A 26,635-nucleotide genomic window follows, 5' to 3' on the forward strand; every position below is an offset into this window, starting at 1 on the left:
ATAAACATTAAAAAAATTTTTTAATAAAATAAATAAATAAATAATGTAAAAAAACCAACTTTTTTTTGAAGTCCAAATTTAGAGTAATGATGAGCCTATAAGATCCAATTAATAGATGCAAGAGTAATGATGAAACCAAAAATATTCAAATTACATTGTGCCCAAATGAATATGGTATGAGAAAATTCAATAATTAGAAAGCTGAAAATTTAATAACAATGGAGAAACAAAAATTAGTGACAATCATACTTAACTAAAAAATAAGAAAATATTAAAGTCAACATTTTTATGCCAATTATATGTCAATAAAACTTGGAAAACAAAAAATATGTAACATGAACCACATACGTAATATTTTAAAACTTCTAGCAGCCACAATAAAAAGTTTTTAAAGTTAAAAAATAAATTAACATAATAAAGTCAAAATAAATCCCACATGAGAAAGTTCCATAAAATAATTCCACAGCTTTAAAGTTTAGGTTCATTTGTAACCAAACTTACATCTTGTATTCTGCCTTTGTAGTAAGGGAAGAAGAATGAGGGAGGAGGGAATAGGAGGAAGACAAGAGGATAAAAACTTAAGAGTAACAGGACACCAGGTAAGACAAAAGAGTTAAAAGAGAAAGAACTGAGGGTTGATGGGGGGGTGGGAGAGAGAGGAAAGTGGGTGATGAGCATCGAGGAGGGCACCTGTTGGGATGAGCACTGGGTGTTGTATGGAAACAAATTTGATAATAAATTTCGTATTAGAAAAAAGACAAAGGGCAAGGAAAAAAAATGTCAGTTTCATAGCAAGTATCATCTCTGTCAGACTGAGGAGGATAAACAATGTAATTTTTAGAGGGCTGTCCCCTTCCACAACATTACACAAGAATAAGCAAAATAAGTGAAGGAAGTCTTTTTTTTTTTTTTTTTTTTTTTTTAACTATGGTGCCCTGGAAACATTGAGACATAAAAGCTCAGGTTCTTATTTTTCGACTGCAGAGATGAAAATTAAAATCTTAAGACAAACAAGATGACTACTCTGAGAAAGTTTTATGTCAGTAAAAGAATTTAATGTCCTCATATGAGGCTCAAATATGACAAAAACCTTGGGAAATGTTAAGGGATAGCTTATACTTTCTGGAAAAGATCTGTGATTTTGGATGGTCATCAACATTAATATTTCTAAAGGTAGTTTAGAGTTTTTCTAATTTTTATCACTAAAAAACATTTTGATATAAGTTAATGAAATGAGCCATAGCTGTATAGAGGAGTAATAAAGGTAGAAAGGAGACATTTTAAATGTTCAGCTTAAAAACGAATATTTCCAAGAAAACGTAAACTAGAGTTCAAGTTACACAAAATATGACTTCTAATTATGCTATGTGAAAGGTGAGCCCTGTGTTAAAACTAACCTTATGACCTAAGAAGAGAATGGAATCTTGGGTCTCTAGAAGGCAGACCATAGGGACAATGCTTAACTAAGATCTTCTTTAAAATGAAAATATTTAAGGAATTCCATTTTTTTCTTTTCTTCAAAAATTAAATTAACTGGAGCAGAGGAGAAGAGGAACAGGCCCTCTTCATCTCCCTTTTTATTCTATTTACCTGAGACCCTCCAGCCGCTGGGACAAGGCACGCACACAGGTTTGCAATGAGACTTTCCAAGGAGACATTCAAACTATCCACATATACAGTGTAGATCAAACCTAGGCAAGCCTACAAAGAGAAGATGAAAGAAGAGATTACTTTTTCATGGAAAAAATAAGCATTAAAAAATAAATTGCTGTGACATCTGCTCTTAAGGAAATTTCTTTTTGAAGCCAGTAAAGTATATTCCACAGTGACCATGGAATAAGTTTTAAGCAGCAAATGTTATTAAGTTTATTAAATTTTCCTCCTTGACCAGAAGCTCTAAATGAGCTTTTGCGATGAGTTTATAAAAAGCAGAACCATAATTTGTAAAACAGGTGTTTGTGCTGAGATAAACACTCTAGCAAATTTGTAGGGCTTAAAACTGTTGTGGTCTCAGCCTACTTTGCAAAAAGTCAAACTTCAAGATAAAAATTTCAAAATGTTATTGCTTTGTGATTCTTATAAATTCAGAATATTTGTTCTACAGAAAAAAATTTTGTAAATTATCAGAGGTTAGCAAAATAGAGACAAGATATAATTAACACTGTAAGCTCAGAAGAAGGTAGGTGGTAAAATGGAAGATAAAATGCAATCTTTATGAATCTTTCAGTTTATTAAAATTTGTGACTATGAAAAATTAGTAGGGATGCCTGGGTGGTTTTGGTCGGTTAAGCGTCCAACTTCAGCTCAGGTCATTATTGTGGTCCATGAGTTTGAGCCCCGCATCGAACTCTGTGCTGACAGCTCAGAGCCTGGAGCCTGCTTCAGAATCTGTGACTCTCTCTCTGCCCCTCCCCTACTTGTACTCTGTATTTGTCTCTCTCTTTCCCAAAAATAAACATTAAAAAAAAAAAAGAAAAATTAGTATTTGTTAGAAGTTACCCATTGTCATTGGAATCTTGACACTAAGTTAATTCTTCTAGAATATACATAATCTCAAGAATATGGAAAAGTTTTCCAGAAATTATGTATTAATTTCCCAAGTCCTTCAGAAATTTTAAGGTATATTTTAAAATTTTTAAAAACCTTTATTTATTTCTGAGAGAGACCGTGAGAGTAGGGGAGAAACAGAGAGAGACACACACAGAATCCAAAGCAGGCTTGAGGCCCTGAGCTGTCAGCACAGTACCCGGCGTGGGGCTCGAACTCACGAACCGTGAAATCATACCTGAGCCAAAGTCGGACACTTAACTGAGCCACCCAGATGCCGCAGAAATTTTAAGGTATATTTTTTATATTTTCCAAAGACATCTGTGATTTCGGACAATAATCAACATTACTATTACTAAAGGTAGCAACTGAAATAAGAAAAGTAAGCCCTCTTCTTTCAAAGCTTAAATGTATAAAAAAAATTTTTTGCATTTAAAAATTCTGAGTGTGTCAAAGAGACAATATCTGGAAGTAAACAATATTTTAAAGCTATGTTGGAGACCAAAACTATTTGAGATTTAGATATTCAATCTATTTACTGAGCCTGGTCTCCTCAAAAGAAGGTAAATAAAAACACAAAGTTGTTATACTGCTAGTACATTTTAAATTTGCTACAGGCAATCAAATGATTTCTTTTAGATTCATAAATTTTGGAGTCAGTAGCCATGGGATCTATTTAAAAACAAACACTACATCCTTATAAGTTTAAATAGTTACATTAATCTAGGTATGTATTTCATCCAACATGAATACATTTTTTTCTATTAACACTACATTTATTTTATTGATGAACCTCTAAATCAATTCAAAGATATTTTAAATACAAAATCTTGTTACCATGATTCACTCAAAGCAGATTCACACAATAATATAAATCAATAATGACAACTATGAGTTCTTTACCCTAAAAATTTCTGGATAATCTAATCTGGATACCAACACCAGGCTTTTGGGAGCAAATACTTCTGCAGGCTGAATTAAACCAGACCCTTCCACTTCACCTTCAATCTCTTCCTTCTTTGTTCCCTAGAAAAAGATGCACTGAAATGAACAGACAGAATTTCTAGATTTATAATTCACAAAAGATAGACATATCACACATTTTCATGTAATTTACAAAATCTAAAATTATTTATAAAATATAATTTATAATATAATTTACAAAACTCAAACTAAAAATAAAGATACATACTTTGACAGGAATCTAAGAAGCAAGTAAGTAGACAAAGAAATTATAAAGAAAGCCATGCTTATTTCAATTTTGAAAAGCTCCTTATGCTCCAGATATATACCACAACTTTATGTGAGCATTTGGTTTCTATGTGAGATCGGGAATCAAAGGTAAAGAAGACACATTAACATTATTTTAGATAGTGACCCAAACAACTAAAAATGATACTCACTTAAATGGAGAATCAGTTTTTAAGAAAAGATCTATTTTAGAAGGCACTAATTTTCATTCTTGTTTTTCTACTTGTACCAATCTTTCAAACAAAAGTGATGCTCATTTAGGATTCTAAGGCTTACAGAATGCTCAGTGCTCTTAGAAGTGAAACCCAATCAGCTCTAAATTCCTTCTGCTCATAAGCAACAATGTTGATTTTTTTGAGAAGAGAAAATATCTTTCTACACAAAACTAAGTTTCAGAATGTACTTACTGCCATGGAAATGTACACTTAATAATGGTTAAAATGGCAAATCTATCTCATGTACATTTTAGCACAATAAAAACATCTATAATAAAAAAATACCCTACATTACAATGACTAAAAATACTGGTTAATGAAATAAACTTTGAAAACTTTTGTTCCCATTATGTGTCAACAAGTATTTCCTGTGCACCTACTGTTCCATTATACTATATGATGCACTATAAAACTTATAAATAAAATTTAAAAAAAAGACAAGGTAGTAAAGCATTCAGATTGATTTCTAGATGATATTCTAAGATGCCAGGACATTTTCCCTAACTAGAATGTTCTTTCTTTTCCATTAATCAAATTTGCAGCTCAAAAATCTGTCTTCCTTCCTGAAGCCTTTCCTTTACTTATTTTTCTTTTAATTCTCAGCACAGTTCACCAATATATCACACATCCTCCAACTCATTTCTCCCACCAACCTCTCCCCAAAATGCCAAATCCAATTGCCTGCTTGACCTGTCCACTTAGATGACTAACAGGTATCTTAAACATGTCCAAACCATAGTTCCAATCTTTCTCCTCAAACTCCATTCCTCCTACAGTATTGAGTCTCAGTTAATGGAAATCCTACCTGTCCATTTGGCAGATCAAAACTCTGGATTCCTCTCCCTTCATGCCCCATATCCAAACTGTCAGCAAATCCTGAATGCTCACCACCTCCACTCCTACCACAGTATTATGAGCCACCATCATTGCTTGTCTGGATTATTTTAATAATCTCCTTCAGTCTCTCCTATTCCTCCTTAGCCCCAGTATGCTTCCTTGTTGCTCTTCAAACATGCTGGGCATGCTCCCAACTAAGGCTCTTAAGCACTGTCTGTTATTCCTTTTCCTGAAATACTCTTCCCACAGATACTCTAATGATGAATTCCCTCATCTCCATTAGGTCTTCGTTCAAGTGACTTCTCATCTGTTAAGCCTTTGTTGGCACCCTAATTAAAATCCCAATTCACTAACATTCTCTATTTTCTTTCCTTGCTTTATTTTTCTCCTTGGCACTTGTTACCATCCAACATATTAACCTATTTCACTTATCTTGTTTTTTTTTTTTTTAATTTTTTTAATGTTTATTTTTGAGAGAGAGTGCGAGTGCGAGTGGGGAACGGGCAGAGAGAGAGGGAGACACAGAATCCGAAGTAGGCTCCAGGCTCTGAGCCTGGATCTCAAGTGGGGCTTGAACTCACAAACTGTGAGATCATGACCTGAGCCAAAGTTGGATGTTTAACCGACTGAGCCACTCAGGTGCCCCACGCTTATCTTGTTTTTTGTTTGTCTGTCTCCTCCACTAAAATATGCTTAATGAAGCCCAGGATTTCTGTCTTGTTCACTAGTAATTTTCCAGTTCCTAAAACAAGAGCTGGGCACATGGTTGATACTTTATTAATTTTTGTTCACTGCATACATGCAGGAATGAATTTTCTTGGAATAACTTTCTGGCTAGTTCACCAAGGAAAGTCTCTCCCCCGCCCCCCTCACTTACAGAGGCCAAAAACTATATTTTCTATCTCCATTGGAGCTCGTATATTTTCTAGTACAGTGAAATATAATCAAGTATTAGATGTCTATGGAATGCACGTATCCAAAGGGAACTATCTGTTTACTTTTTATATGTGTCATAAGGTCCCTATGCTCTTGAAAGATTTTCATCTGTTATAAAGCAAAAGCTAAAAGGTTGGCTGGTTTCTAAAATCCTTAGAAATAATAAAAATGTGATGAATATGAATTTACCAAATATTTCCACACATAATGAATCATATTCTTCATGGATTACTAACAAATTTGAAATGACAAAAGAACGACTAAAATTCCTCAAAAAGATAAAGCTATCCATTTTATGAGATTGTGATAAATGCCCTAGAGTACCATTAGAAGTCAGCTTGACTAAGTAGATAACCATTTCAAATAAATAACCATTAACCTACTTTGACCATAACACAAAATAGAATGCATTGGTCTTTTCTTAAAGCTATTCTTTAAACATTCACTAAATGGAATAGTTATTAACAAAAAAGAAAAAAAGCGCCAGTATAGTGTAAATCTGTATTAAGTAAAAACAATTCCATTTTTATTTATATCACTTTTTATTACAGAGGTTGGCTTTTACTTCATAACTGTATTATAAATCATAAGATGTTGTTATTCTTAATTCTAACAGCTCTCCTATAAGCATACAATGTCACAAGTTTAGAAAAAATTCATATTCCACTTTTCAAAGCAAAATGCAGTACTATGGTTAAAAAAAAATTTTTTTAATATACTGAAAAGACTAAATTGCACACTTTAAAAGGATGGATTTTATGGCATGGTAATTAGATCTCAACTCAAAAAGTAATGCAGGGTATTGAGGAGGGCACCTTTTGGGATGAGCACTGGGTGTTGTATGGAAATCAATTTGACAATAAACTTCATATATTGAAAAATAAAATTAAAAAAAAGAAATGTCAAAAAAAAAGTAATGCAAAATACTAAGGGCAATTAACATCCATATTATGTAATAATTTTATCTTTTTAATCAGAGATTTTGCAATATATTAAGACTTTCTGATTTCTGGTTGAAGTAAATAAGCACCAAATTCTAATTTTAGTTTGGTTATACTTTTTGCTTATAGATTACCTGGCAATATTTACCTGAGAATATATATCTAGTATATCTTATGTCATCAAGATATACTTTAGAATAAAAACAACAAAAACCCAAAACCCAAAAGTGAAATTATATACAAACTTTACTCCTTATAATATTTTTTAATAAAAGATGAATCCCAAGGAAATAAAATATGATGAAGCTCTACTACTTATGATCATAATTTTGAGTTTACTATAATACACTGATATACTATCCCTCTTAGTGATTTTATACTATAATAATACACCAGGTTTTCATGCTTAATTTCAAAGACTGTTTTGTGTGTGTGTGTGTGTGTGTGTGTGTGTTCCTTAAATTTAGCTTTCATCATCCTTTTAAAATACTGAATTCTCCAAATCTCTCTTGGAAGACTGGAATTATTTTTAATATTTATTGCTTAATTGTTTTATTAAGTCAAATTATGAATTAAATATCAAAATTCTTATTAAAATACTTCATTATAATTAATAAACAATGTTTCTACAAAAAAAGAGAATATAATGTCACAAGTTTAGACAAAATTCATACTCCTCTTTTCAAAGCAAAATGTAGTACTAAAAATGTAGTACTAAAAAAATTTAAACCCTAACACTGCTGGTTAAAATAAGGTTTGTTCCAAGAGACAGTAATGTGGTGGTTTTGGTAAAATTTTTCTATAAATAATTTATCATTTAAGGGAATACTGTTTATTCATTACGGCAGCTAGAATATCTTTTGTGTAACAATTACGTATTTCACATGCTGAAAAGATGTGAGAAACCTAAAAATAAGCAGGAAATTTAAAACATAGGCTATGAATGTAACAGATGTTATAATAATGCTTTGAAATTTTATATTTTATAGTAGAAAACATTTTCACATATTTTATCTCACTGAACAGTACTTGCAAGCCTTTTTCTAACCTAAGATTATTCCTAATTCTAGTAGATGCCATTAAAGATACAAATTTATCTTAAACACTAAGTTTACTGAATTGTCTCACAATGACTTGCAGGGTCACCTTATCTCTTATACACACCATAAGCACATGCTACAACTTGCCCACTTATAGATTTTTTTCCTACTTATTTTTACCATGGACTACATGTACCAGTGGGATTCCCAGCTTCTATGTAATTTACATTCTATGTAGGTCACAGTCTCTGTGCTTCAATAACATGGGATAAATTAGTACTTACCATATCAATCTTCCCCAAAAGCACTATTGCTTTTTAAATGTATCCTGAGACAAAAATGCTAAAAATTATTAGATTACTGATTTTATGGGATGACTCCATACGCAAAATATTTAGGAAGTTCATCTTTTCACTCAGGTTGAATATGTCAGCCTCATCTTTGTGCACTCTTGATGCTTGATTCCTGTCTCTTCTACCTTGAAAAGACTTGTATCCAATATCCAAAATGTGCAAAGCTCATTTTCAACAATAGTATTTCACACTAAAACTCTTCCTACAGTATTTCTTTAAATATTCTGTTTAAAAAAGGATAAAAGGAGGAGCACCAAGTGGCTCAGTCAGTTAAGCATCCAACTCTTGATTTTGGTGCTGGTCATGATCTTACAGTTCATTAGATCAAGACCAACAACTGGTTCTGCAATGACAGTGCAGAGCCTACTTGGGATTCTCTCACTCATTCTCTCTCTCTCTCTCTCACTCTCGCTCTCTCCCTCCCTCTCTCTCTTTCTCTCCCCTGCTCACTCTCACCCTCTCTCTCTCAAAATAAATAAACTTTAAAAAAGTAGTATACAGTGTGTTTGTGTGTGTGTGCGTATTTTGTGTTAAATACGTTTATATTTTTAATAGGGAGGAGAAAAGGCCTGGAAGGTTATATACCAAAAGACTAGCATTTGTCTTAGCATTTGTCTCTGGGTCATGGGATTACGGTTTTCACATTCCATATAAAAATATGTGCATATCCAGAGAAAAATAATTTGCTAAAATGTTTACTCTTGCATTATCTTTATAACAAAAAGTTTAAAGTTTTAAAAAGTAAATAGTAATGTATCTGTATGTGTTTATTTATTAAACACTTACTAAGTGGCTGGACACATAGCATGTGTCACAGAAGGATAAGGTGCAGTTCTTTGTGTCAGGAAATTTATAATCTAGCTTAAGTGCTAAAACCAACACAGGTGAAATAACAGTAATAAGTGCAAAACAATATTGTAACATTTTGAAGTTCATATTTACAGTGTTGAGAAACTCTGAGAAGGGAAATCAGTGAGGTCCACAATAGTGAGCCGGAACTTAATAAATAGGACAGTCAGAGGGAAAGGGAAAGGGAAAAGAAGAAATCCAACAAAGAGACAAGTCAAAGCATCCAAAGAAAACGCCTTAGAAAAAGGCAGTATACTGGGGTGCCTGGGCAGCTCAGTCGATTAAGCGTCTGACTTCGGCTCAGGTCATGATCTCTTAGTTTGTGAGTTCAAGCTCCGTGCCGGGCTCTGTGCTGACAGCTCAGAGCCTGGAGCTTGCTTCAGATTCTGTGTCTGCCCCTCCCATGCTCATGCTTTCTCTCTCTCAATAATAAATAAATGTTAAAAAAAAAAAAGGCAGTATACTATGTACATACCAGCTTGAATTGTAGTATTTATCTATCCTGCCTATTTCATTTTCCTAATTTTAGTTCTTATATAACCTTTAAAAATATGAGCTAACCACTAAATTTTTAAGCTAGGCATACTTAACTAAAATTCATTTCCTATGTTCACACTATTAGTTGGTAACATAATTTATAATATACTTTTTAATATAAGAAACATGAGAATGATAATTTATTGAAGTTTTACTTTTTGGCATCTTTTATTTCAGTAATTCTTATTGCATATCTTCTTTAAAACACCTTTTACCCTCCAGTTAATATACAGTGAATAAATCACAGTTAATAAATTAATCATCATAAACTGAAGAATATGGTCACTGGCACTGAAATATGTTCATCTTTTATCCCCAAGACATAATTAACTCAAATCAACTGTTAGAGAGTACTCAAGAATTCTCTGGTGTATCTTATAAAATGACTAAGAACATCTAGGACTGACTTAAAATATCAACATTATGAGAAATACTATTACGGTAAACCTTATCTCTGAAGAAAATGAAATAATGAGTACAAACTTCTGTATGAAGTGGGGAAACTACAGATAAGCTTCTTGTTTGTTTCCTTTCTAATAGGTTAACCAACTCAAAATTACGTTCTCATAAACTCAAGAAAATTATTTTGTGAACCACCAAAGTCAATGGTTCCTTTCAAAGTCCTTTCCCACTATGTGAAAATGGACGAAAAAGATTAGAAATGATAAAATATCATTTTTAAATGAAAAATTATATTAATATTATTTGGTGAGTTATATGATCATAGAAATTAAGCTTACAATTTCATAGGTTAAATAAAATGTACTTCCCTGGAATCCCTAATTTAGAAGTTTATATGCTGAGCACAAAGACTCAAGATTTCAGCTTTATTTTCTCAAAGAACACATGTTGAAACCTTAATGATCATGTAACATGGCATACTGAAACATTCCATAAAGATATAGGACATATGGTTATATTCAACATAGTGGTCTAAAAAGTATGCCTTATTCAGATGACTAAGAATAGTATCCTGTGGATCATAATTTGGGTAGAAACTTTGTATCTACTATGAGAAAAATTAAAATGTATCTTTAAAATCAGATGTGCCTGGAGCGCTTGGGTGGCTTAGTCAGTTAAGCATCTGACTTCGGCTCAGGTCATGATCTCACAGTTCATCGGTTCAAGCCCTGCATCAGGCTCTGTGCTGACAGCTCATAGCCTGAAGCCTGCTTCAGATTCTGTGTCTCCCTCTCTTTCTGCCTCTCCCCCACTTGCACTCTGTCTCTCAAAAATAAATAAACATTAAAAAAAATTTAATATAAAAAATAAAATAAAATCAGATGTAGTTATTAATATGATAGAATAATAAAAACACTATAGTACTAGAAGGTATCTACTTTATTTTACAAACAAGCAATCTCACGCCCAGAGACATGAAATTACTTGCCAGGATCATACAGCTCATTAAAGGTATAATGAGAATTAATAAGTCAAGTCTTATAATTCTTGGGCTAGTTTTCTCTTTCCAATGTCTTGTACTCATATACAACTTTTAAAAGAAATAGGTGCTAGTTTAAAGAAACTGTTTAGAACAGATGACATACAAAAAGTTAAACTGTAAATCTGGAAAGACGTTCACACTATTTTCCATTAAGTATATTTGCATGTAATAATCCTTATGTTAAACTGAAATAGCAATAACAGTTCTTGCTGCAGCCTTTCCTAGTGTAAAACTGTCAAAATTTAAGAAAAGGGATTTAATGTTGAAGGACTTTAGGAGCCTGTTCTCAAAAGCTTCTCCTGTTGTTTTAATGTCTCATACTATTTTAAGCATATAATACCAATCAATCATACCTAATTAAGTGAAATGTTTTCCCTACAGAATGTATCTGTGATGGATGTCAAGGAGACTGTTAAGATTCAGCATTCTGTCCATTAAGCAGTTCTCATTTTAAAAGGGGGAGAGGATGGAGATAGGACCCTTTCACAAAAGGCATAATCTCCACCATTCCTACTATATCAAGAATCCTATGTGGATAATTGCATATGTTGCAAATTATCAAACAAACATTAGAAACTCAGGATGTATGTCCCTCAATTTTGATCATTGTCTGAATTGTTACTTATGCTACTTTTCACTAGACTCTCTTTGTTGAATGAGGTCTGAGGATTAGTCTCTAGAATACTATCAAATATAATGTTGACTGTATTACTAGCAAACCCACTTCTCACTTTTCTCTATTTGTAATTTCTAATTCAGTGAGATAGATAATCACGGACAAAACCCTCCTTGGCGGAATCAAGATTATTCCAAAGAGATATTCATCACAGTGTTATTCATGATATTGACAAAAGGGGAACTAAATGCCTATTAGGAGATGGATCAAGTATACTACATCCATATGGTCAATTAATGTGTAGACATTAATTAGATCTACATAGAGTTTTAGTTTTAAAAAACCCTTAATATTGAAACAAAATATATCAAACTATAATTTTTTTTCTGTTGTCTTACTTTTCTCCCAATATGTTCTAAATTTTCTACAATAAGCACAATTTAGTAGCTTGATAACCAGGAAAGGGAAAAGAGAAAAAAAGAAAAAAATGACTAGTCTATACTTCAGATAAATCTATTGAACGTTTTATGTGATTTCCCCCACTGCTCCAAGTTTTGCCAACAAGAGATCAGTTTAGAAATCCATTTTCATTACTTCATTTTTAAAAATAAATTACTCAATCATTTGGAATTGTATTTTACTACGAGCATTTCAATTTATTTTTTTCTCACAAAGTTCAATAACTATTTAAATAACACTTGTTAAAATGTACAAACTCCATTCATTTGTAATGAATGTTTCCATAGTCATATATTGATAATAAATAATAAGACCAGTTCTGGTCTTATTCTTGACAATTCTTCTTGAACCAATAACACACTGATGTAATTTTTGCAGCCTTGTAATAGATGCTTTAGTATTTGATATTGGTATTTGGTCTTTGGAGACAGACAGATTCAAGCTTTTTGACTTAGTACTTTAATGTCCCTGGGTAAGTCTTTTAGCCTCATCCATAAAATTGGAACGTTAAAACTTACCAAGTGCTGTTCTTGTAAGAATAAAATAAACTACATGTGAATTAAATAAAATGGAATAAAAGTGCTATAAAACTTTTAGCATAGTTCCTGGAACATGATAAGCCCTTCAATGTATCATAAACACTATAATCTTTTTTCCTATCCATTTTCATATCCAAGCTTTTTGCCTGGACTGCTCCATTTCCTTTACTCTAAGCCTTCCTTAGCTCTTGTTTTCTGAAAGGCCACTGAATCCTTGAAACTCGGTAAGACTTATTTCCACTGCCCTGTCTTTAATTATTAAGTCTATCATTGAATCAGTGCTTAACATAGGTACTTTGGAGTATCTTTATATTTAAATTTTGGTTTTGCCTCACACTAGATTGTTAAGCCAATTGAGATGAAGAAACAAATCCTATTCCTTCTATGTACTCCTTCTTTATTCCTCATCTTACTTCTCCAGTGTACCCTCAATCATTCCCCCTCCCTTTCTTTGATGACAATTTATTTGCTGACATACCAAATGTCTTTACTGTAAACTGCATCATTATTATTGGTTCATAAACACATTTTTCAACACACTAAAAATACTTTAAAATGATACAACTAAATAAAAAATTTAGACAGGTCTATCATTTTTTAGAGAAGTAATATAAAGCAACCTTACATCTGTTGTATTTTACTAATCCCTGAAAAAAATCTACAATTATATTTAGTCAAATAATTTTGGGAACCCATTTTCAAAAGTTTAATGAAAAGGTTTTGCTTGTGATTACTGATAGTATTACTGTATCTTGGAAAGATAAGAGCCAACATTTTTAAAGTTGCACAATTATACTTTGGATGATGTGTCCCTAAGTTCCTCCTCTTCAGGTTTCCAAATAATGTGTCATAGTATATTTGGTCTGAAGTAATTCAGACCAAATGAGAATTAAAAAGATCTATTTTTGAATTGATGATATGATCCAGTAACAGAAGAAAAACACATTTTTAAAAAAGAACATAGTTAACTTCACACCAAAAATGGGAAAAACATTAATGATGACCTAAAAGGAACATCATCTGAGTTTTAATATTATTTTTAAAAATCCTACCTCATTGTCCATGCCGTTTTTTTAGACCAATTCCAAAAAACATTAACTTTCTTTGGTGAGCACAGAAAAGCTGTCATACAATTCTGGCTAATACCTAACTACCTAAGTATAATTCTATAGGAGCCAGAACTCTTACAACTTATTTTCATTTTCAGAATCTTGGGAAAACTCGTAAGAAGCAGAATCTAACCTTCTGTAAGTTGATTATAAAACTAAATAAATTATAATATTTCGTTCACTTAAAATGGAAAATGAAAAAATATCTGAACTTAAAAAGAAAAAAAACTTTTTAAACACTGATTCCAAATACATAAGAACCTACATCTTGATTTCTAATGTTATTCTCTACTCAAATTAGCCAGGGATCCTTGGGAAAATGGCTGATTTCAAGGCCAAGGGCAGGGAAGAATATGATGAGCCTGGATCAGCTTGTTATGATAAAAAGTTAAAAAAAAATGCCTTAAAAAATGCTGGGGCCTTATCAAAAGAATACAGGAACCAACCTGAAGGGTACAAATCTATGAAAATTTGTGCAATAAGACAATGAAAACCATTAATTAAATAGTATTGAAGGAAAAAGAAAGTGGAGTAAGTGAGTCTCTAGCTCAGATAGACAAGACAGAAAAGCTCTTGCTTAGTGCAAAATGTCAACTACCAACTGGTAAAGGTAGAGGGTGTGTGGGGTGAGAAATAATCATTTTGCAGCCATCAAAATAAAAATTGGAACAGGCAAGAATTATCACTAATGCTAAATCTAGGGGTGGGCATGATTAATGAGTAATAGAATATTTGCATAGTCTCAAAGTATCTTCCCACAGATGGCATTTTAGTTGCAAGACAAAAGACAACAACTAGACAATGGAAATATCTGACAATCACCTGACCAAGTTACCAAAATTAACATGGACACCAATAGAAACCAATATAAGGAACACACAGTATTTCAATTGTTGGCAGTAATCCAACTGCTGATGTATAACCTGAATCTAAAGATGAGAGACATCAGAAAAAACACACAATAATGGACAGCCTATTAAAAGAGGCCATGGGACCTGCATTATTCAAAAATGTCAATGTCATAAGGCAAAGAAAGGGTGATCAACTATTCCAGATAAAAAGAAACAAAGAGAAATGATAATTAAAAGCTGTATGTGATTGTGAACTGCATCCTATACTGGAGGGCAAAAAAGGTAGATCCGTAAAGAACATAAGCAAATATTATATTTACTTAGCTGCTCTGATGTTGGGTATATAAATATTTACAATTGTTATATCCTCTTGATGAGTTGACTACTTTATCATTATATAATGACCTTCTTTGTCTATTATGAGAGTTTTTAGATTAAAGTCTATTTTGTCTGACAAGTATAGCTACTGTAGCTTTCCTTTGGTTTCCATTTGCAGGAGATATTTTCTTCTACCCCTTCACTTTCAGTCTGTGTCTATCCTTAAAGCTAAAGTCTCTGGTGGGTAGCATTTAGTTGGGTCTTATTTTTTAAATCCTTTTAGCCACTCTAAGTCTCTGGATTGGAGAATTTAATCTGTCTACATTTAAAGTAATTAGTGATCAGTTTATATTTACTAATGCCATTTTGTTCCTTGTTTTATGGATATTTTGTAATCTGTTTCCTCCTTCCTCTCTTACTCTCTTCCTTTGTGATTTGATGTTTTCTGTAGTGGTATGCTTAGATTCCTTTATCTTCATTTTTAGTGTATCTACTATAGGTTTTTGCTTGTGGTTACCATGAGGTTTACATAAAACAATTTATAACAGTCTATTTTAAGTTGATAACAGTTTACATTAGAATATATTCTATGCTCTACATTTTACATCTCCCTCACCTAATCTAGGTTTTTGATGTCATAATTTATATCTTTTTGATCGTGTGTATCCATTAACAAATTTTTGTAGTTACAGTTATTTTTACTACTTTTGTCTTTTGGTCCCTTCATACTAAGCTTTATAAGTGATTAACCCACCATCTTTTACAACATTAGATATTTTTTACAAGTAAGATTTATACTTTAATATGTTTTCCTGTTACTAATTAGTACCCTTTCATTTAGGCTTAAAGAACTCTTTTTAACATTTCTTATAAAGCCAGTCTAGTGGTGATGAACTCCTTTAGCTTTTGCTTGTATGGAAAACTGTTTATTTCTCTTTCAATTCTGAAGGACATTTTTGTCAGGTGGAATATGTTAGATTGACTGTATCTTGACACTCCCTAGTATCCCACAAAGTTTCTGCTGAGAAATCTGCTCATAAGTATGGGGGTTCCCTTTTATGAACAAGTTGCTTTTCTCTTGTCCTCACCTCTTGACACTTCAATTATAATGTATCTTGGTGCTAGTCTCTTTGAGTTCATCTTTATTAGAACTCTATGGGCTTTAAGGATCTGTGTGTCTGTTTCCTTCCCCATGTTAGGAAAGGTTTTAGCCATTACTTCTTCAAATAAGTTTTCATCCTCTTTCTCTCTCTCTTCTCCTTCTGGAATACCTAAATCACGAACATCGGCCTACTTAATGTGTCATTTAAATCCTTAAAGCTATGTTTACTCTTTTTCATTCTTTTTTCATTTTTGCTTTTTTGATTGGGTGATTTCCACTGCCCTGTCCTCAAGTTCACTGATCCCTTTTTCTCCTTCATCTAGTCTGCTGTTAAATCCTATTATGGTACATTTCAATGCAGTTATTATATGCTTCAGCTCTGACTTTTATTGGTTCTTTCTTAAGTTTTGTTTAAAATTCTACCCTTGTTCATTCATTCTTCTCCTGAGCTAAGTGAGCATCTTTTATGATCATTATTTTGAACTCTTGATCAGATAAATCTCTTATCTCCATTTCTCCTTTTTCTGAGTTTTATCTTGTTCTTTAGTTTGGAACATATTCTTCTGTCTCTCCACTTTCTTGACTCTCTTTGTTAGTTTCTAGGTATTCAATTAAACAGCCACCTCTCCTAGTCTTGAAGAAGTGGCCTCTTGTAGGAGGATGAATCTTATCATTTAATCTTGCTGTAGTTCTTGGCTGTCTCTCAAATCTTTGTAATTGTCCACAAACAGCCTACCTTATTCTTAGTGCTTCCTGTAGTTGAGGGTGTGCCAAGACCTTTCATTGTCCCAAAGAGAAGGACCTCAGCAACTAGATTCAGACTGACTGAAGGCCAGACTCTCAGGAAGCAACCTTAATGTATGCAAATATACCTCTTTCACTGAAAGACTTGGAGATGGGTGTTTCTCTCTGCTCCTTCTCACTGACTCCTGGGTGGAGATGGCCAGTTAAGAACTTTCTTTCTTTGCTACAGTCCTGTAGGAGTTGACAGCTTTAAGCTCTGCTGACCACCAGAGCCAGGAGATTAAAAGGGTGCATTCCTTGGGCAGCAATTGCAAATCTGAAGTGCCAGATATGTGCGTAAGTTCTTTCCAGAGAGAAACTGGTAAAGTAAAGTGGGCCAGAGAGACAACACAGAGATGGTACCTGCTAGCTTCCTTGGTCTCCAGTACGGCCCCCAGAAATATGCTAAATTAGAGACCTGACCCTAAGGCAGCTTTTAAAGTATGCAAACAGGACTCTTTCAAGGAAAGACCGAGAGGTGGGCATTTCTCCCTGTTCTTTCCATGCTGAGTCATAGGGGCACAGACACAGTGAATTCTTATGAACCTGTTAAGAACTCTTTCTTTGTTTGCTATAGTTGATGGGTCTCAGGGACATAAGACCCATTATTTTTCAAAGTTAGGTGTTTTGGGTGTCCATCCTTCAGTGCAAGTCTTTAAAGTTGAGGCTAGATATTGGGTCCAAATCCTTTATGACTCAGGAAAATGCTAGTAGTTGTAAATTCCTTCCCAATCTCATGTTGCTATGCCAGGGGTAGGGTTTATGGTGAGAGTTTGTCTCAGATTTTCCTACTTATTTCAGTGTGGGTATTTTCTTGTTTGTAAAATGTGAGTTGCTAAACTCATTTCTAGATTTCTTTCAGAGGGAATCACTCCATGTAGCTGTAGATTTGGTGTGTCTGCGGGAGGAACTGATTTCAGGAGCTTGCTATGTCACCATAGACAGTGCAGGACCCCCCTACACTGTCTTAATGTATTACTTTTCTGTCAGTTATTTTGGGGCAAGAAGGGTTCGTAATGAAGGAGCAAGGAGGAAGACTTAAATAATCAGTTTCATTGGACAATTCTAGGGAGTTGTAAAGAGGTACTGTCAAGAATACGGAAATAAAAGAAAATACTGCTACTGCATTCTCAGAACCAACTTAAATTCCAAAGATAAACATAAAAATGAAAGGTCACCTAAAAGACATAGGTAGGCTCTTGGCTGGAGAATACTTTTAAACTGAAATGATCAAAAATGGGAATTTGATTAGTTATCTGTCGGCAACATCCACTCAAACACTACCCAAAACAGAAATGGCTATTGTCATCAACTTCTAAGATTTCTGTCCCCATTGACAACATAGAAACAATGGGCTAATTTCAAATAGAAACAATGGGTTATGTTAGTCTAGCAAGCATTAAATATTTGACATGGGGTGCCCAGGTGGCTCAGTCGATAAGCGTCCTACTTCAGCTCAGGATATGATCTCACGGTTTGTGAGTTCGAGCCCCGCATCGGGCTCTGTGCTGACAGCTCAGAGTCTGGAGCCTGCTTCAGATTCTGTGTCTCCCTCTTTTTCTGCTCCTTCCCTGCTCACACTCTGTCTCTCTCTCAAAAATAAATAAACATTAAAAAAATTTTTTTAAAAATATTTAGCATAAAGTATTCCTTAGTTTGATTCCACGCCAAAATGCTTCAGATTTTGATATGGCTTCCCACAATGATCTGACAACAAAGAAAGAATGTATTGATAATATGTGGTGCATATTTTGTTCTATGTAATCTTTTAATTTATCACTGTAACTTAATAAACTTGCAAGCTGGTTTTAATACATCAGTCTAATGAATGTGGATAATGTGACTCTGTGTCAGGAAAGGTGATTTATCTCCTCTTGTACTGCAAAATCAGATTTCTGCATCTAGAAAAGTCAGATATTAGGGTTTAATTAAAGTAACCCAAACGACAAATGCTCTTTTGTGAGGCCATTTTAGAAAAGCCAGTCCTTTTCCATGGCAGTGATACTCATTCACCTGCATGTAGCAGAAAGTACTGCAGATAATGCTGACTGGCTCAGTCAATATCCTCTGAACCCTTTTATAGTTTCCTTCTTGTACTATAGAGCTTTGAAATCAAAATAAACAAACACATAACAACAACAAAGAGTTTTTCTGATTCCTTTGCAGGGGGGTGGGATCTGTATGCAACTTGACGTCCACAAGGAAACAACACATATGAGAATTAAAGCAGAAGTCACCGGTGTAAGATCGTGAAACAAGCTGTACATGACATTAGATTTTTAGGGTAACATATAAAGGTTATATTGTCTAGTACCCAACATTGTAAGTGACAAGTGGTCAATGGGAGAAAAAGTATCTACTAAAATAGACTCAAACCAGGCAATTCCTAGTATCCAAAGTTGGTTCCCTGTTTATTCCTCACCCGTGAAATTACATAACCTCTGCAATTCATTGTCATAAATCCTTTTATGCATAGAGAAAGTAGGTCCAGTTGTCTGAAACTAAGAACCCCAACAAATACTCTTTGAGAAACCTAGTATTTCTTGTTTCAATGGTCTAGCCTATGAATTTCAGTCATGTTGATACTCCCGCCATTAACAATAATGAGTTGACACTTGGGTGTTTAAAAAATAATATCAAGCATTGTGATAGGTGATCTATGAACATTATGATTAAATGCTTTACATTCTGTGAAAGATTGCTCAGGAAAAGGAGAGAAAAAAATCACACCTTCTACATGAGGGGATATAAATCTTCTTAATATACCAATTCATGAATATGCTATTATTAGAAATATTCAGATTCTGATTAATATTTTAAAAGAAAACAATTAAGGGGAGCCTGGGTGGCTCAGTCAGTTAAGCATCTGACGTCAGCTCAGGTCATGATCTCACAGTTCGTGAGTTCAAGCCCTGCATAGGGCTCTGTGCTGACAGCTTAGAGCCTAGAGCCTGCTTCAGATCCTGTGTCTCCCTCTCTTTGCCCCTCCCATGCTCACACTCTGTGTCTCTGTCTTTCAAAAATAAACATTTAAAAAAATGATTAAAAAAATAAAAGAAAACAAAGTATACTTTCTTTCTCTCTTCTCCAACAGTTTAGTACCTCAGTCTTTTTAAAGTAGCCCAAAGAACTTAAACTTACAGTTTAACAAAAACAAATATGGCATTAAAAAAAAGATTCTTAAATGTTGTTCCTTTGTAGTTTGCCTAGAAGAGTGGTTGTACCTGTAGATTGATTTCTGCCTCATAGAAGGTTAGGCATGAGCAGTAATGTCGATCTGAGTCAATATCTGTCAGGACCACCACAAAAAATGTTGGCTGCTTCCTCTCTCTGGACAGCTGCCACCCACCAGGTTGACAAAACTAAAGGGAATAGAAAAAAATTGTCACATTTTAAAAGCATAATGAAAATTTATTATTTATAAATCTTTCTGAAATGTTACATATCACCCCATTGTAAAAAAATTTCCAGCTAATGTGATATGTTATCTCAGCCACTATATTTTTAAAAGTAGATTTATAACGTAGAACACTTTATCTAATGTACATATACATTTTATGAAGACAGCCTAGATTTTCCACAGATGCCCCTCATTCTGAGACATAGATTAGCATATGTAGGAACAAATCACATAAATGAAAAACTTTCCCACTTCAGAACAAATCATGAAATGAGTTGAAGATAAAGAGCTAAGTATCTATTGCTGGTAGGAAACAGAATTATTTCAAAATTCCTTCATCAATCTAAGAGTCTTCAATTCAATTCAATGAAAAAGATATCTTATTCATCAAGATAAGCCACATTATAGGCTATATAATATATTTACATGTATTTAAAAGAATAGAAATCATACAATGTATGCTCTTAGACCACAACAGAACTGAACTCGTAACAGAAAGATAGCTGAAAAATTCCCCCAAAATTTGAAGATTAAACAACACACTTCTAAATAACACACGGGTCAAAGACAAAATCTCAAAAGAAATTAAAAAATATTTTTAAATCAATGAAAATGAAAATACATCTTATCAACATTTTTCGAGATTCAGCAAAAGCAGTGCTTAGAGGAAAATTTATAGCATTGTATGTATATATTACAAAAGAAGAAAGATCTAAAATCAATAATCTAAGCTTCTATCTTAGGAAACTATAAAAAGAAGAGCAAATTAAATTCAAAGTAAGCAGGTGAAAAGAAATAATAGATTAGAGTAGAAATCAATTAAATTGAAAACAAAATTCAATAGAGAAAATCAAGAAAACATAGCTGGTTTTTTGAAAAAAAAAAATCATTAAAATCAACAACCCTCTAGCCAGCTAACTAAGAAAAAAAAAGTTACAAATTACTAACATCGGAAATTAAAGAGGCAACAGTACTACAGATCCCATGGACATTAAAAGATAATAAAGAAAGGTCTGGGGGAAGATGGCGGTGTAGGACGACGCTGGTCTTACCGTGTCCTGCTGATCACTTAGATTCCACTCATATCTGCCTAAATAACCTAGAAAACCACCAGAAGACTAGCAGAATGGATTCTCTGGAGCCAAGAGTAGACAAGAAGCCCATGGAAGAGGGCAGGAAGGGCAGAGAGGCCGTGCGTGCTACACGGACTGGCGGGAGGGAGCTGGGGCAGTGAATGGGGCAGCCCACCCGGCAAGGCAGAGCCCCCGATTCTGGTTTGCAAAAGTGGAGCAGCCTGTGGAGTGTGTTCTGACAGCCAGAGGGACTTAACATCTGGAATGTTATAAGTCAACAGCTCTGCTCGGAGAGTGGGAGGGCTAGAAGACAATGGGAGGGAGAGGGGTTGAGACCCGGAGGACAGAGCTCAGCTTGGCAGGGAACAAAGGCACTGGCCAGCGTCATCTCCCTCACCCATCCCGCAGCCAAAATCCCAAAGGGAACCACTTCCCCTCATGGAACGTGCTTGCACGGCAAACACCCAATGCTGTGCTTCTGTGGATCCATCCCTCTGACCTCCCGCCCGGTGCCACAGGGCCCCTCCCGAAGCAGGCCACCAAAGGCAAAGCGACCTGAGTCTGCCCCTCACACCCCTGTGCACCTTGCTGATCCACCCCGGCTAATACGCAGGTTCCCATCAAAGCAGCACCACAAGCCTGGCAGTGTGCAAGCAGCCCGGACAGGGGCCACACCACTCCACAGTGAGTCCTGCCCCTGGGAGAGGTGAAGAGAAGGTACACACCAGTATGACTGTGGCCCCAGTGGTGGGCTGGGGGCAGACATCAGGTCTGACTGTGGCTCCGCCCACCAACGCATGTTACTCTATACAGCACAGGGGAAGAGCCATGCAGTTCCACGCCACTCCAGGGACTATCCAAAATGACGAAACGGAAGAATTCTCCTCAAAAGAAACTCCAGGAAGTAGCAACAGCTAACCAACTAATCAAAAATGATTTAAGCAATATAACAGAAAATGAATTTAAAATAATAGTCATAAAATTAATCGCTGGGCTTGAAAAAAGTATAGAGGACAGCAGAGAATCTATTACTACAGAGATCAAGGGACTAAGAAACAGCCAGGAGGAGCTAAAAAATGCTATAAATGAGCTACAAAATAAAATGGAGGCGACCACTGCTAGGATTGAAGATGCAGAGGAGAGAATAGGTGAATTAGAAGATAAAATTATGGAAAAAGAAGAAGCTGAGAAAAAGAGAGATAAAAAAATCCAGGAGTATGAGGGGAGAATTAGAAAACTAAGTGATGTGATGAAATGCAATAATATATGCATAATTGGAATTCCAGGGGAGGAAGAAAGAGGGAAAGGGGTTGAAGGTGTACGAAAAGAAATCATAGCTGAGAACTTCCCTGATCTGGGGAAGGAAAAAGGCATTGAAATCCAAGAGGCACAGAGAACTCCCCTCAGACGTAACTTGAATCGATCTTCTGCATGACACATCATAGCAAAACTGGCAAAATAAAAGGATAAAGAGAAAATTCTGAAAGCAGCTAGGGATAAACATGCTCTAACATATAAAGGGAGACTGATAACCCTCGTGACGGATCTCTCTACTGAAACTTGGCTAGCCAGAAAGGAATGACAGGAGATCTTCAATGTGATGAACAGAAAAAATATGCAGCCGAGAATCCTTTATCCAGCAAGTCTGTCATTTAGAATAGAAGGAGAGATAAAGGTCATCCCAAACAAACAAAAACTGAAGGAATTCGTCACCACTAAACCAGCCCTACAAGAGATCCTAAGGGGGATCCTGTGAGACAAAGTACCAGAGACATCGCTACAAGCATGAAACCTACAGACATCACAGTGACTCTAAACCCATATCTTTCTATAATAACACTGAATGTAAATGAACTAAATGCGCCAACCAAAAGACATAGGGTATCAGAATGGATAAAAAAACAAGACCCATCTATTTGCTGTCTACAAGAGACTCATTTTAGACCTGAGGACACCTTTAGATTGAAAGTGAGGGGATGGAGAACTATCTATCATGCTACTGGAAGTCAAAAGAGAGCTGGAGTAGCCATACTTATATCAGACAAACTAGACTTTAAATTAAAGGCTGTAACAAGAGATGAAGAAGGGCATTATATAATAATCACAGGGTCTTTCCATCAGGAAGAGCTAACAATTATAAAAATGTCTATGCACCAAATACAGGAGCCCCCAAATACATAAAACAATTACTCACAAACATAAGCAACCTTATTGATAAGAATGTGGTAAAGCAGGGGACTTTAATACTCCACTTACAACAATGGATAGATCATCTAGACACACGGTCAATAAAGAAACAAGGGCCCTGAATGATACATTGGATCAGATGGACTTGACAGATATATTTAGAACTCTGCATCCCAAAGCAACAGAATATACTTTCTTCTCGAGTGCACATGGAACATTCTTCAAGACAGATCACATACTGGGTCACAAAACAGCCCTTCATAAGTATACAAGAATTGAGATCACACCATGCATACTCAGACCACAATGCTATGAAGCTTGAAATCAACCACAGGAAAAAGTCTGGAAAACCTCCAAAAGCAAGGAGGTTAAAGAACACCCTACTAAAGAATGAATGGGTCAACCAGGCAATTAGAGAAGAAATTTAAAAATATATGGAAACAAACGAAAATGAAAATACAACAATCCAAACGCTTTGGGATGCAGCAAAGGCAGTCCTGAGAGGAAAATACATTGCAATCCAGGCCTATCTCAAGAAACAAGAAAAATCCCAAATACAAAATCTAACAGCACACCTAAAGGAAACAGAAGCAGAACAGCAAAGACAGCCCAAACCCAGCAGAAGATGAGAAATAATAAAGATCAGAGCAGAAATAAACAATATAGAATCTAAAAAAAGTGTAGAGCAGATCACTGAAACCAAGAGTTGGTTTTTTGAAAAAAATAAACAAAATTGATAAACCTCTAGCCAGGCTTCTCAAAAAGAAAAGGGAGATGACCCAAACAGATAAAATCATGAATGAAAATGGAATTATTACAACCAATCCCTCAGAAATACAAGCAATTATCAGGGAATACTATGAAACATTATATGCCAACAAACTGGACAACCTGGAAGAAATGGACAAATTCCTAAACACCCACACACTTCCAAAACTCAAACAGGAAGAAACAGAAAACTTAAACAGACCCATAACCAGCGAAGAAATTGAATCAGTTATCAAAAATCTCCCAACAAATAAGAGTCCAGGGCCAGATGGCTTGCAGGGGAATTCTACCAGACATTTAAAGCAGAAATAATACCTATCCTTCTCAAGCTGTTCCAAAAAATAGAAAGGGAAGGAAAACTTCCAGACTCATTCTATGAAGCCAGCATTACTTTGATTCCTAAACCAGACAGAGACCCAGTATAAAAAGAGAACTACAGGCCAATACCCCTGATGAAGATGGATGCAGAAATTCTCAATAAGATACTAGCAAATCAAATTCAACAGCATATAAAAAGAATTATTCACCATGATCAAGTGGGATTCATTCCTGGGATGCAGGGCTGGTTCAACATTCGCAAATCAATCAATGTGATACATCACATTAATAAAAGAAAAGATAAGAATCATATGATCCTGTCAATCGATGCAGAAAAAGCATTTGACAAAATTCAGCATCCTTTCTTAATAAAAACCCTCGAGAAAGTCGGGATAAAAGGAATATACTTAAACATCATAAAAGCCATTTATGAAAAGCCCACAGCTAACATCATCCTCAATGGAGAAAAACTGAGAGCTTTTTCCCTGAGATCAGGAAGACAACAGGGATGTCCACTCTCACCGCTGTTGTTTAGCATAGTGTTGGAAGTTCTAGCATCAGCAATCAGACAACAAAAGGCAATCAAAGGCATCAAAATTGGCACAGATGAAGTCAAGCTTTCACTTTTTCCAGATGACATGATATTATACATGGAAAATCCGATAGACTCCACCAAAAGTCTGCTAGAACTAATACATGAATTCAGCAAAATTGCAGGATACAAAATTAATGTACAGAAATCAGTTGCATTTTTATACACCAATAATGAAGCAACAGAAAGGCAAATAAAGAAACTGATCCCATTCACAATTGCACCAAGAAGCGTAAAATACCTAGGAATAAACGTAACCAAAGATGTAAAAGATCTGTCTGCTGAAAACTATAGAAAACTTATGAAGGAAATTGAAGAAGATATAAAGAAATGGAAAAAGATTCCATGCTCATGGGTTGGAAGAATAAATATTGTCAAAATGTCAATACTACCCAAAGCTATCTACACATTCAATGCAATCCCAATCAAAATTGCACCAGCATTCTTCTCGAAGCTAGAACAGGCAGTCCTAAAATTCATATGGAACCACAAAAGGCCCCGAATAGCCAAAGTAATTTTGAAGAAGAAGACCAAAGCCGGAGGCATCACAATCCCACACTTTAGCCTCTACTACAAAGCTGTAATCATCAAGACAGCATGGTATTGGCACAAAAACAGACAAACAGACCAATGGAATAGAACAGAAACCCCAGAACTAGACCCACAAAAATATGGCCAACTAATCTTTGACAAAGCAGGAAAGAATATCCAATGGAAAAAAGACAGTCTCTTTAACAAATGGTGCTGGGAGAACTGGACAGCAACATGCAGAAGGTTGAAACTAAACCACTTTCTCACACCATTCACAAAAACAAACTCAAAATGTATAAAGGACCTGAATGTGAGACAGGAAACCATCAAAACCCTAGAGGAGAAAGCAGGAAAAAAAACCTCTCTGACCTCAGCTGCAGCAATTTCTTCCTTGACACATCCCCAAAGGCAAGGGAATTAAAAGCAAAAATGAACTATTGGGACCTCATGAAGATAAAAAGCTTCTGCACAGCAAAGAAAACAATCAACAAAACTAAAAGGCAACCAACGGAATGGGAAACGATATTTGCAAATGACATATCTAACAAAGGGCTAGTATCCAAAATCTATAAAGAGCTCACCAGACTCCACATCGGAAAAACAAATAATCCAGTGAAGAAATGGGCAGAAAACATGAATAGACACTTCTCTAAAGAAGACATCCGGATGGCCAATAGGCACACAAAAAGATGCTCAACGTTGCTCCTCTTCAGGGAAATACAAATCAGAACCACACTCAGATATCACCTCACGCCGGTCAGAGTGGCTAAAATGAACAAATCAGGAGACTATAGATGCTGGAGAGGATGTGGAGAAACGGGAACCCTCTTGCACTATTGGTGGGAATGCAAACTGGTGCAGCCGCTCTGGAAAACAGTGTGCAGGTTCCTCAAAAAGTTGAAAATAGACCTACCCTATGACCCAGCAATAGCACTGCTAGGAATTTACCCAAGGGATTCAGGAGTGCTGATACATAGGGGCACTTGTACCCCAATGTTTACAGCAGCACTCTCAACAATAGCCAAATTATGGAAAGAGC

General features: G+C 35.0%; 1 protein-coding gene across 5 annotated transcripts in view; it reads right to left on the reverse strand.

Annotated features, from left to right (window-relative positions):
• SBF2 (SET binding factor 2) overlaps positions 1–26,635 on the reverse strand; it is a 474,987-nt gene that overhangs the window by 243,681 nt on the left and 204,671 nt on the right. For all 5 annotated transcript variants that reach the window (XM_042906593.1, XM_042906592.1, XM_042906591.1 and 2 more), the window contains exons 3-5: positions 19,952–20,089; positions 3,451–3,573; positions 1,591–1,701 (exon numbers count right to left, since the gene is read on the reverse strand). In XM_042906593.1, coding sequence (XP_042762527.1) covers positions 1,591–1,701; positions 3,451–3,573; positions 19,952–20,089 — 372 coding nt within the window. The remainder of the gene's footprint in view (positions 1–1,590; positions 1,702–3,450; positions 3,574–19,951; positions 20,090–26,635) is intronic.

This window comes from Panthera leo, chromosome D1, assembly GCF_018350215.1.
Source record: "Panthera leo isolate Ple1 chromosome D1, P.leo_Ple1_pat1.1, whole genome shotgun sequence".
In the NCBI taxonomy this organism is placed as follows: Eukaryota; Metazoa; Chordata; class Mammalia; order Carnivora; family Felidae; genus Panthera; species Panthera leo.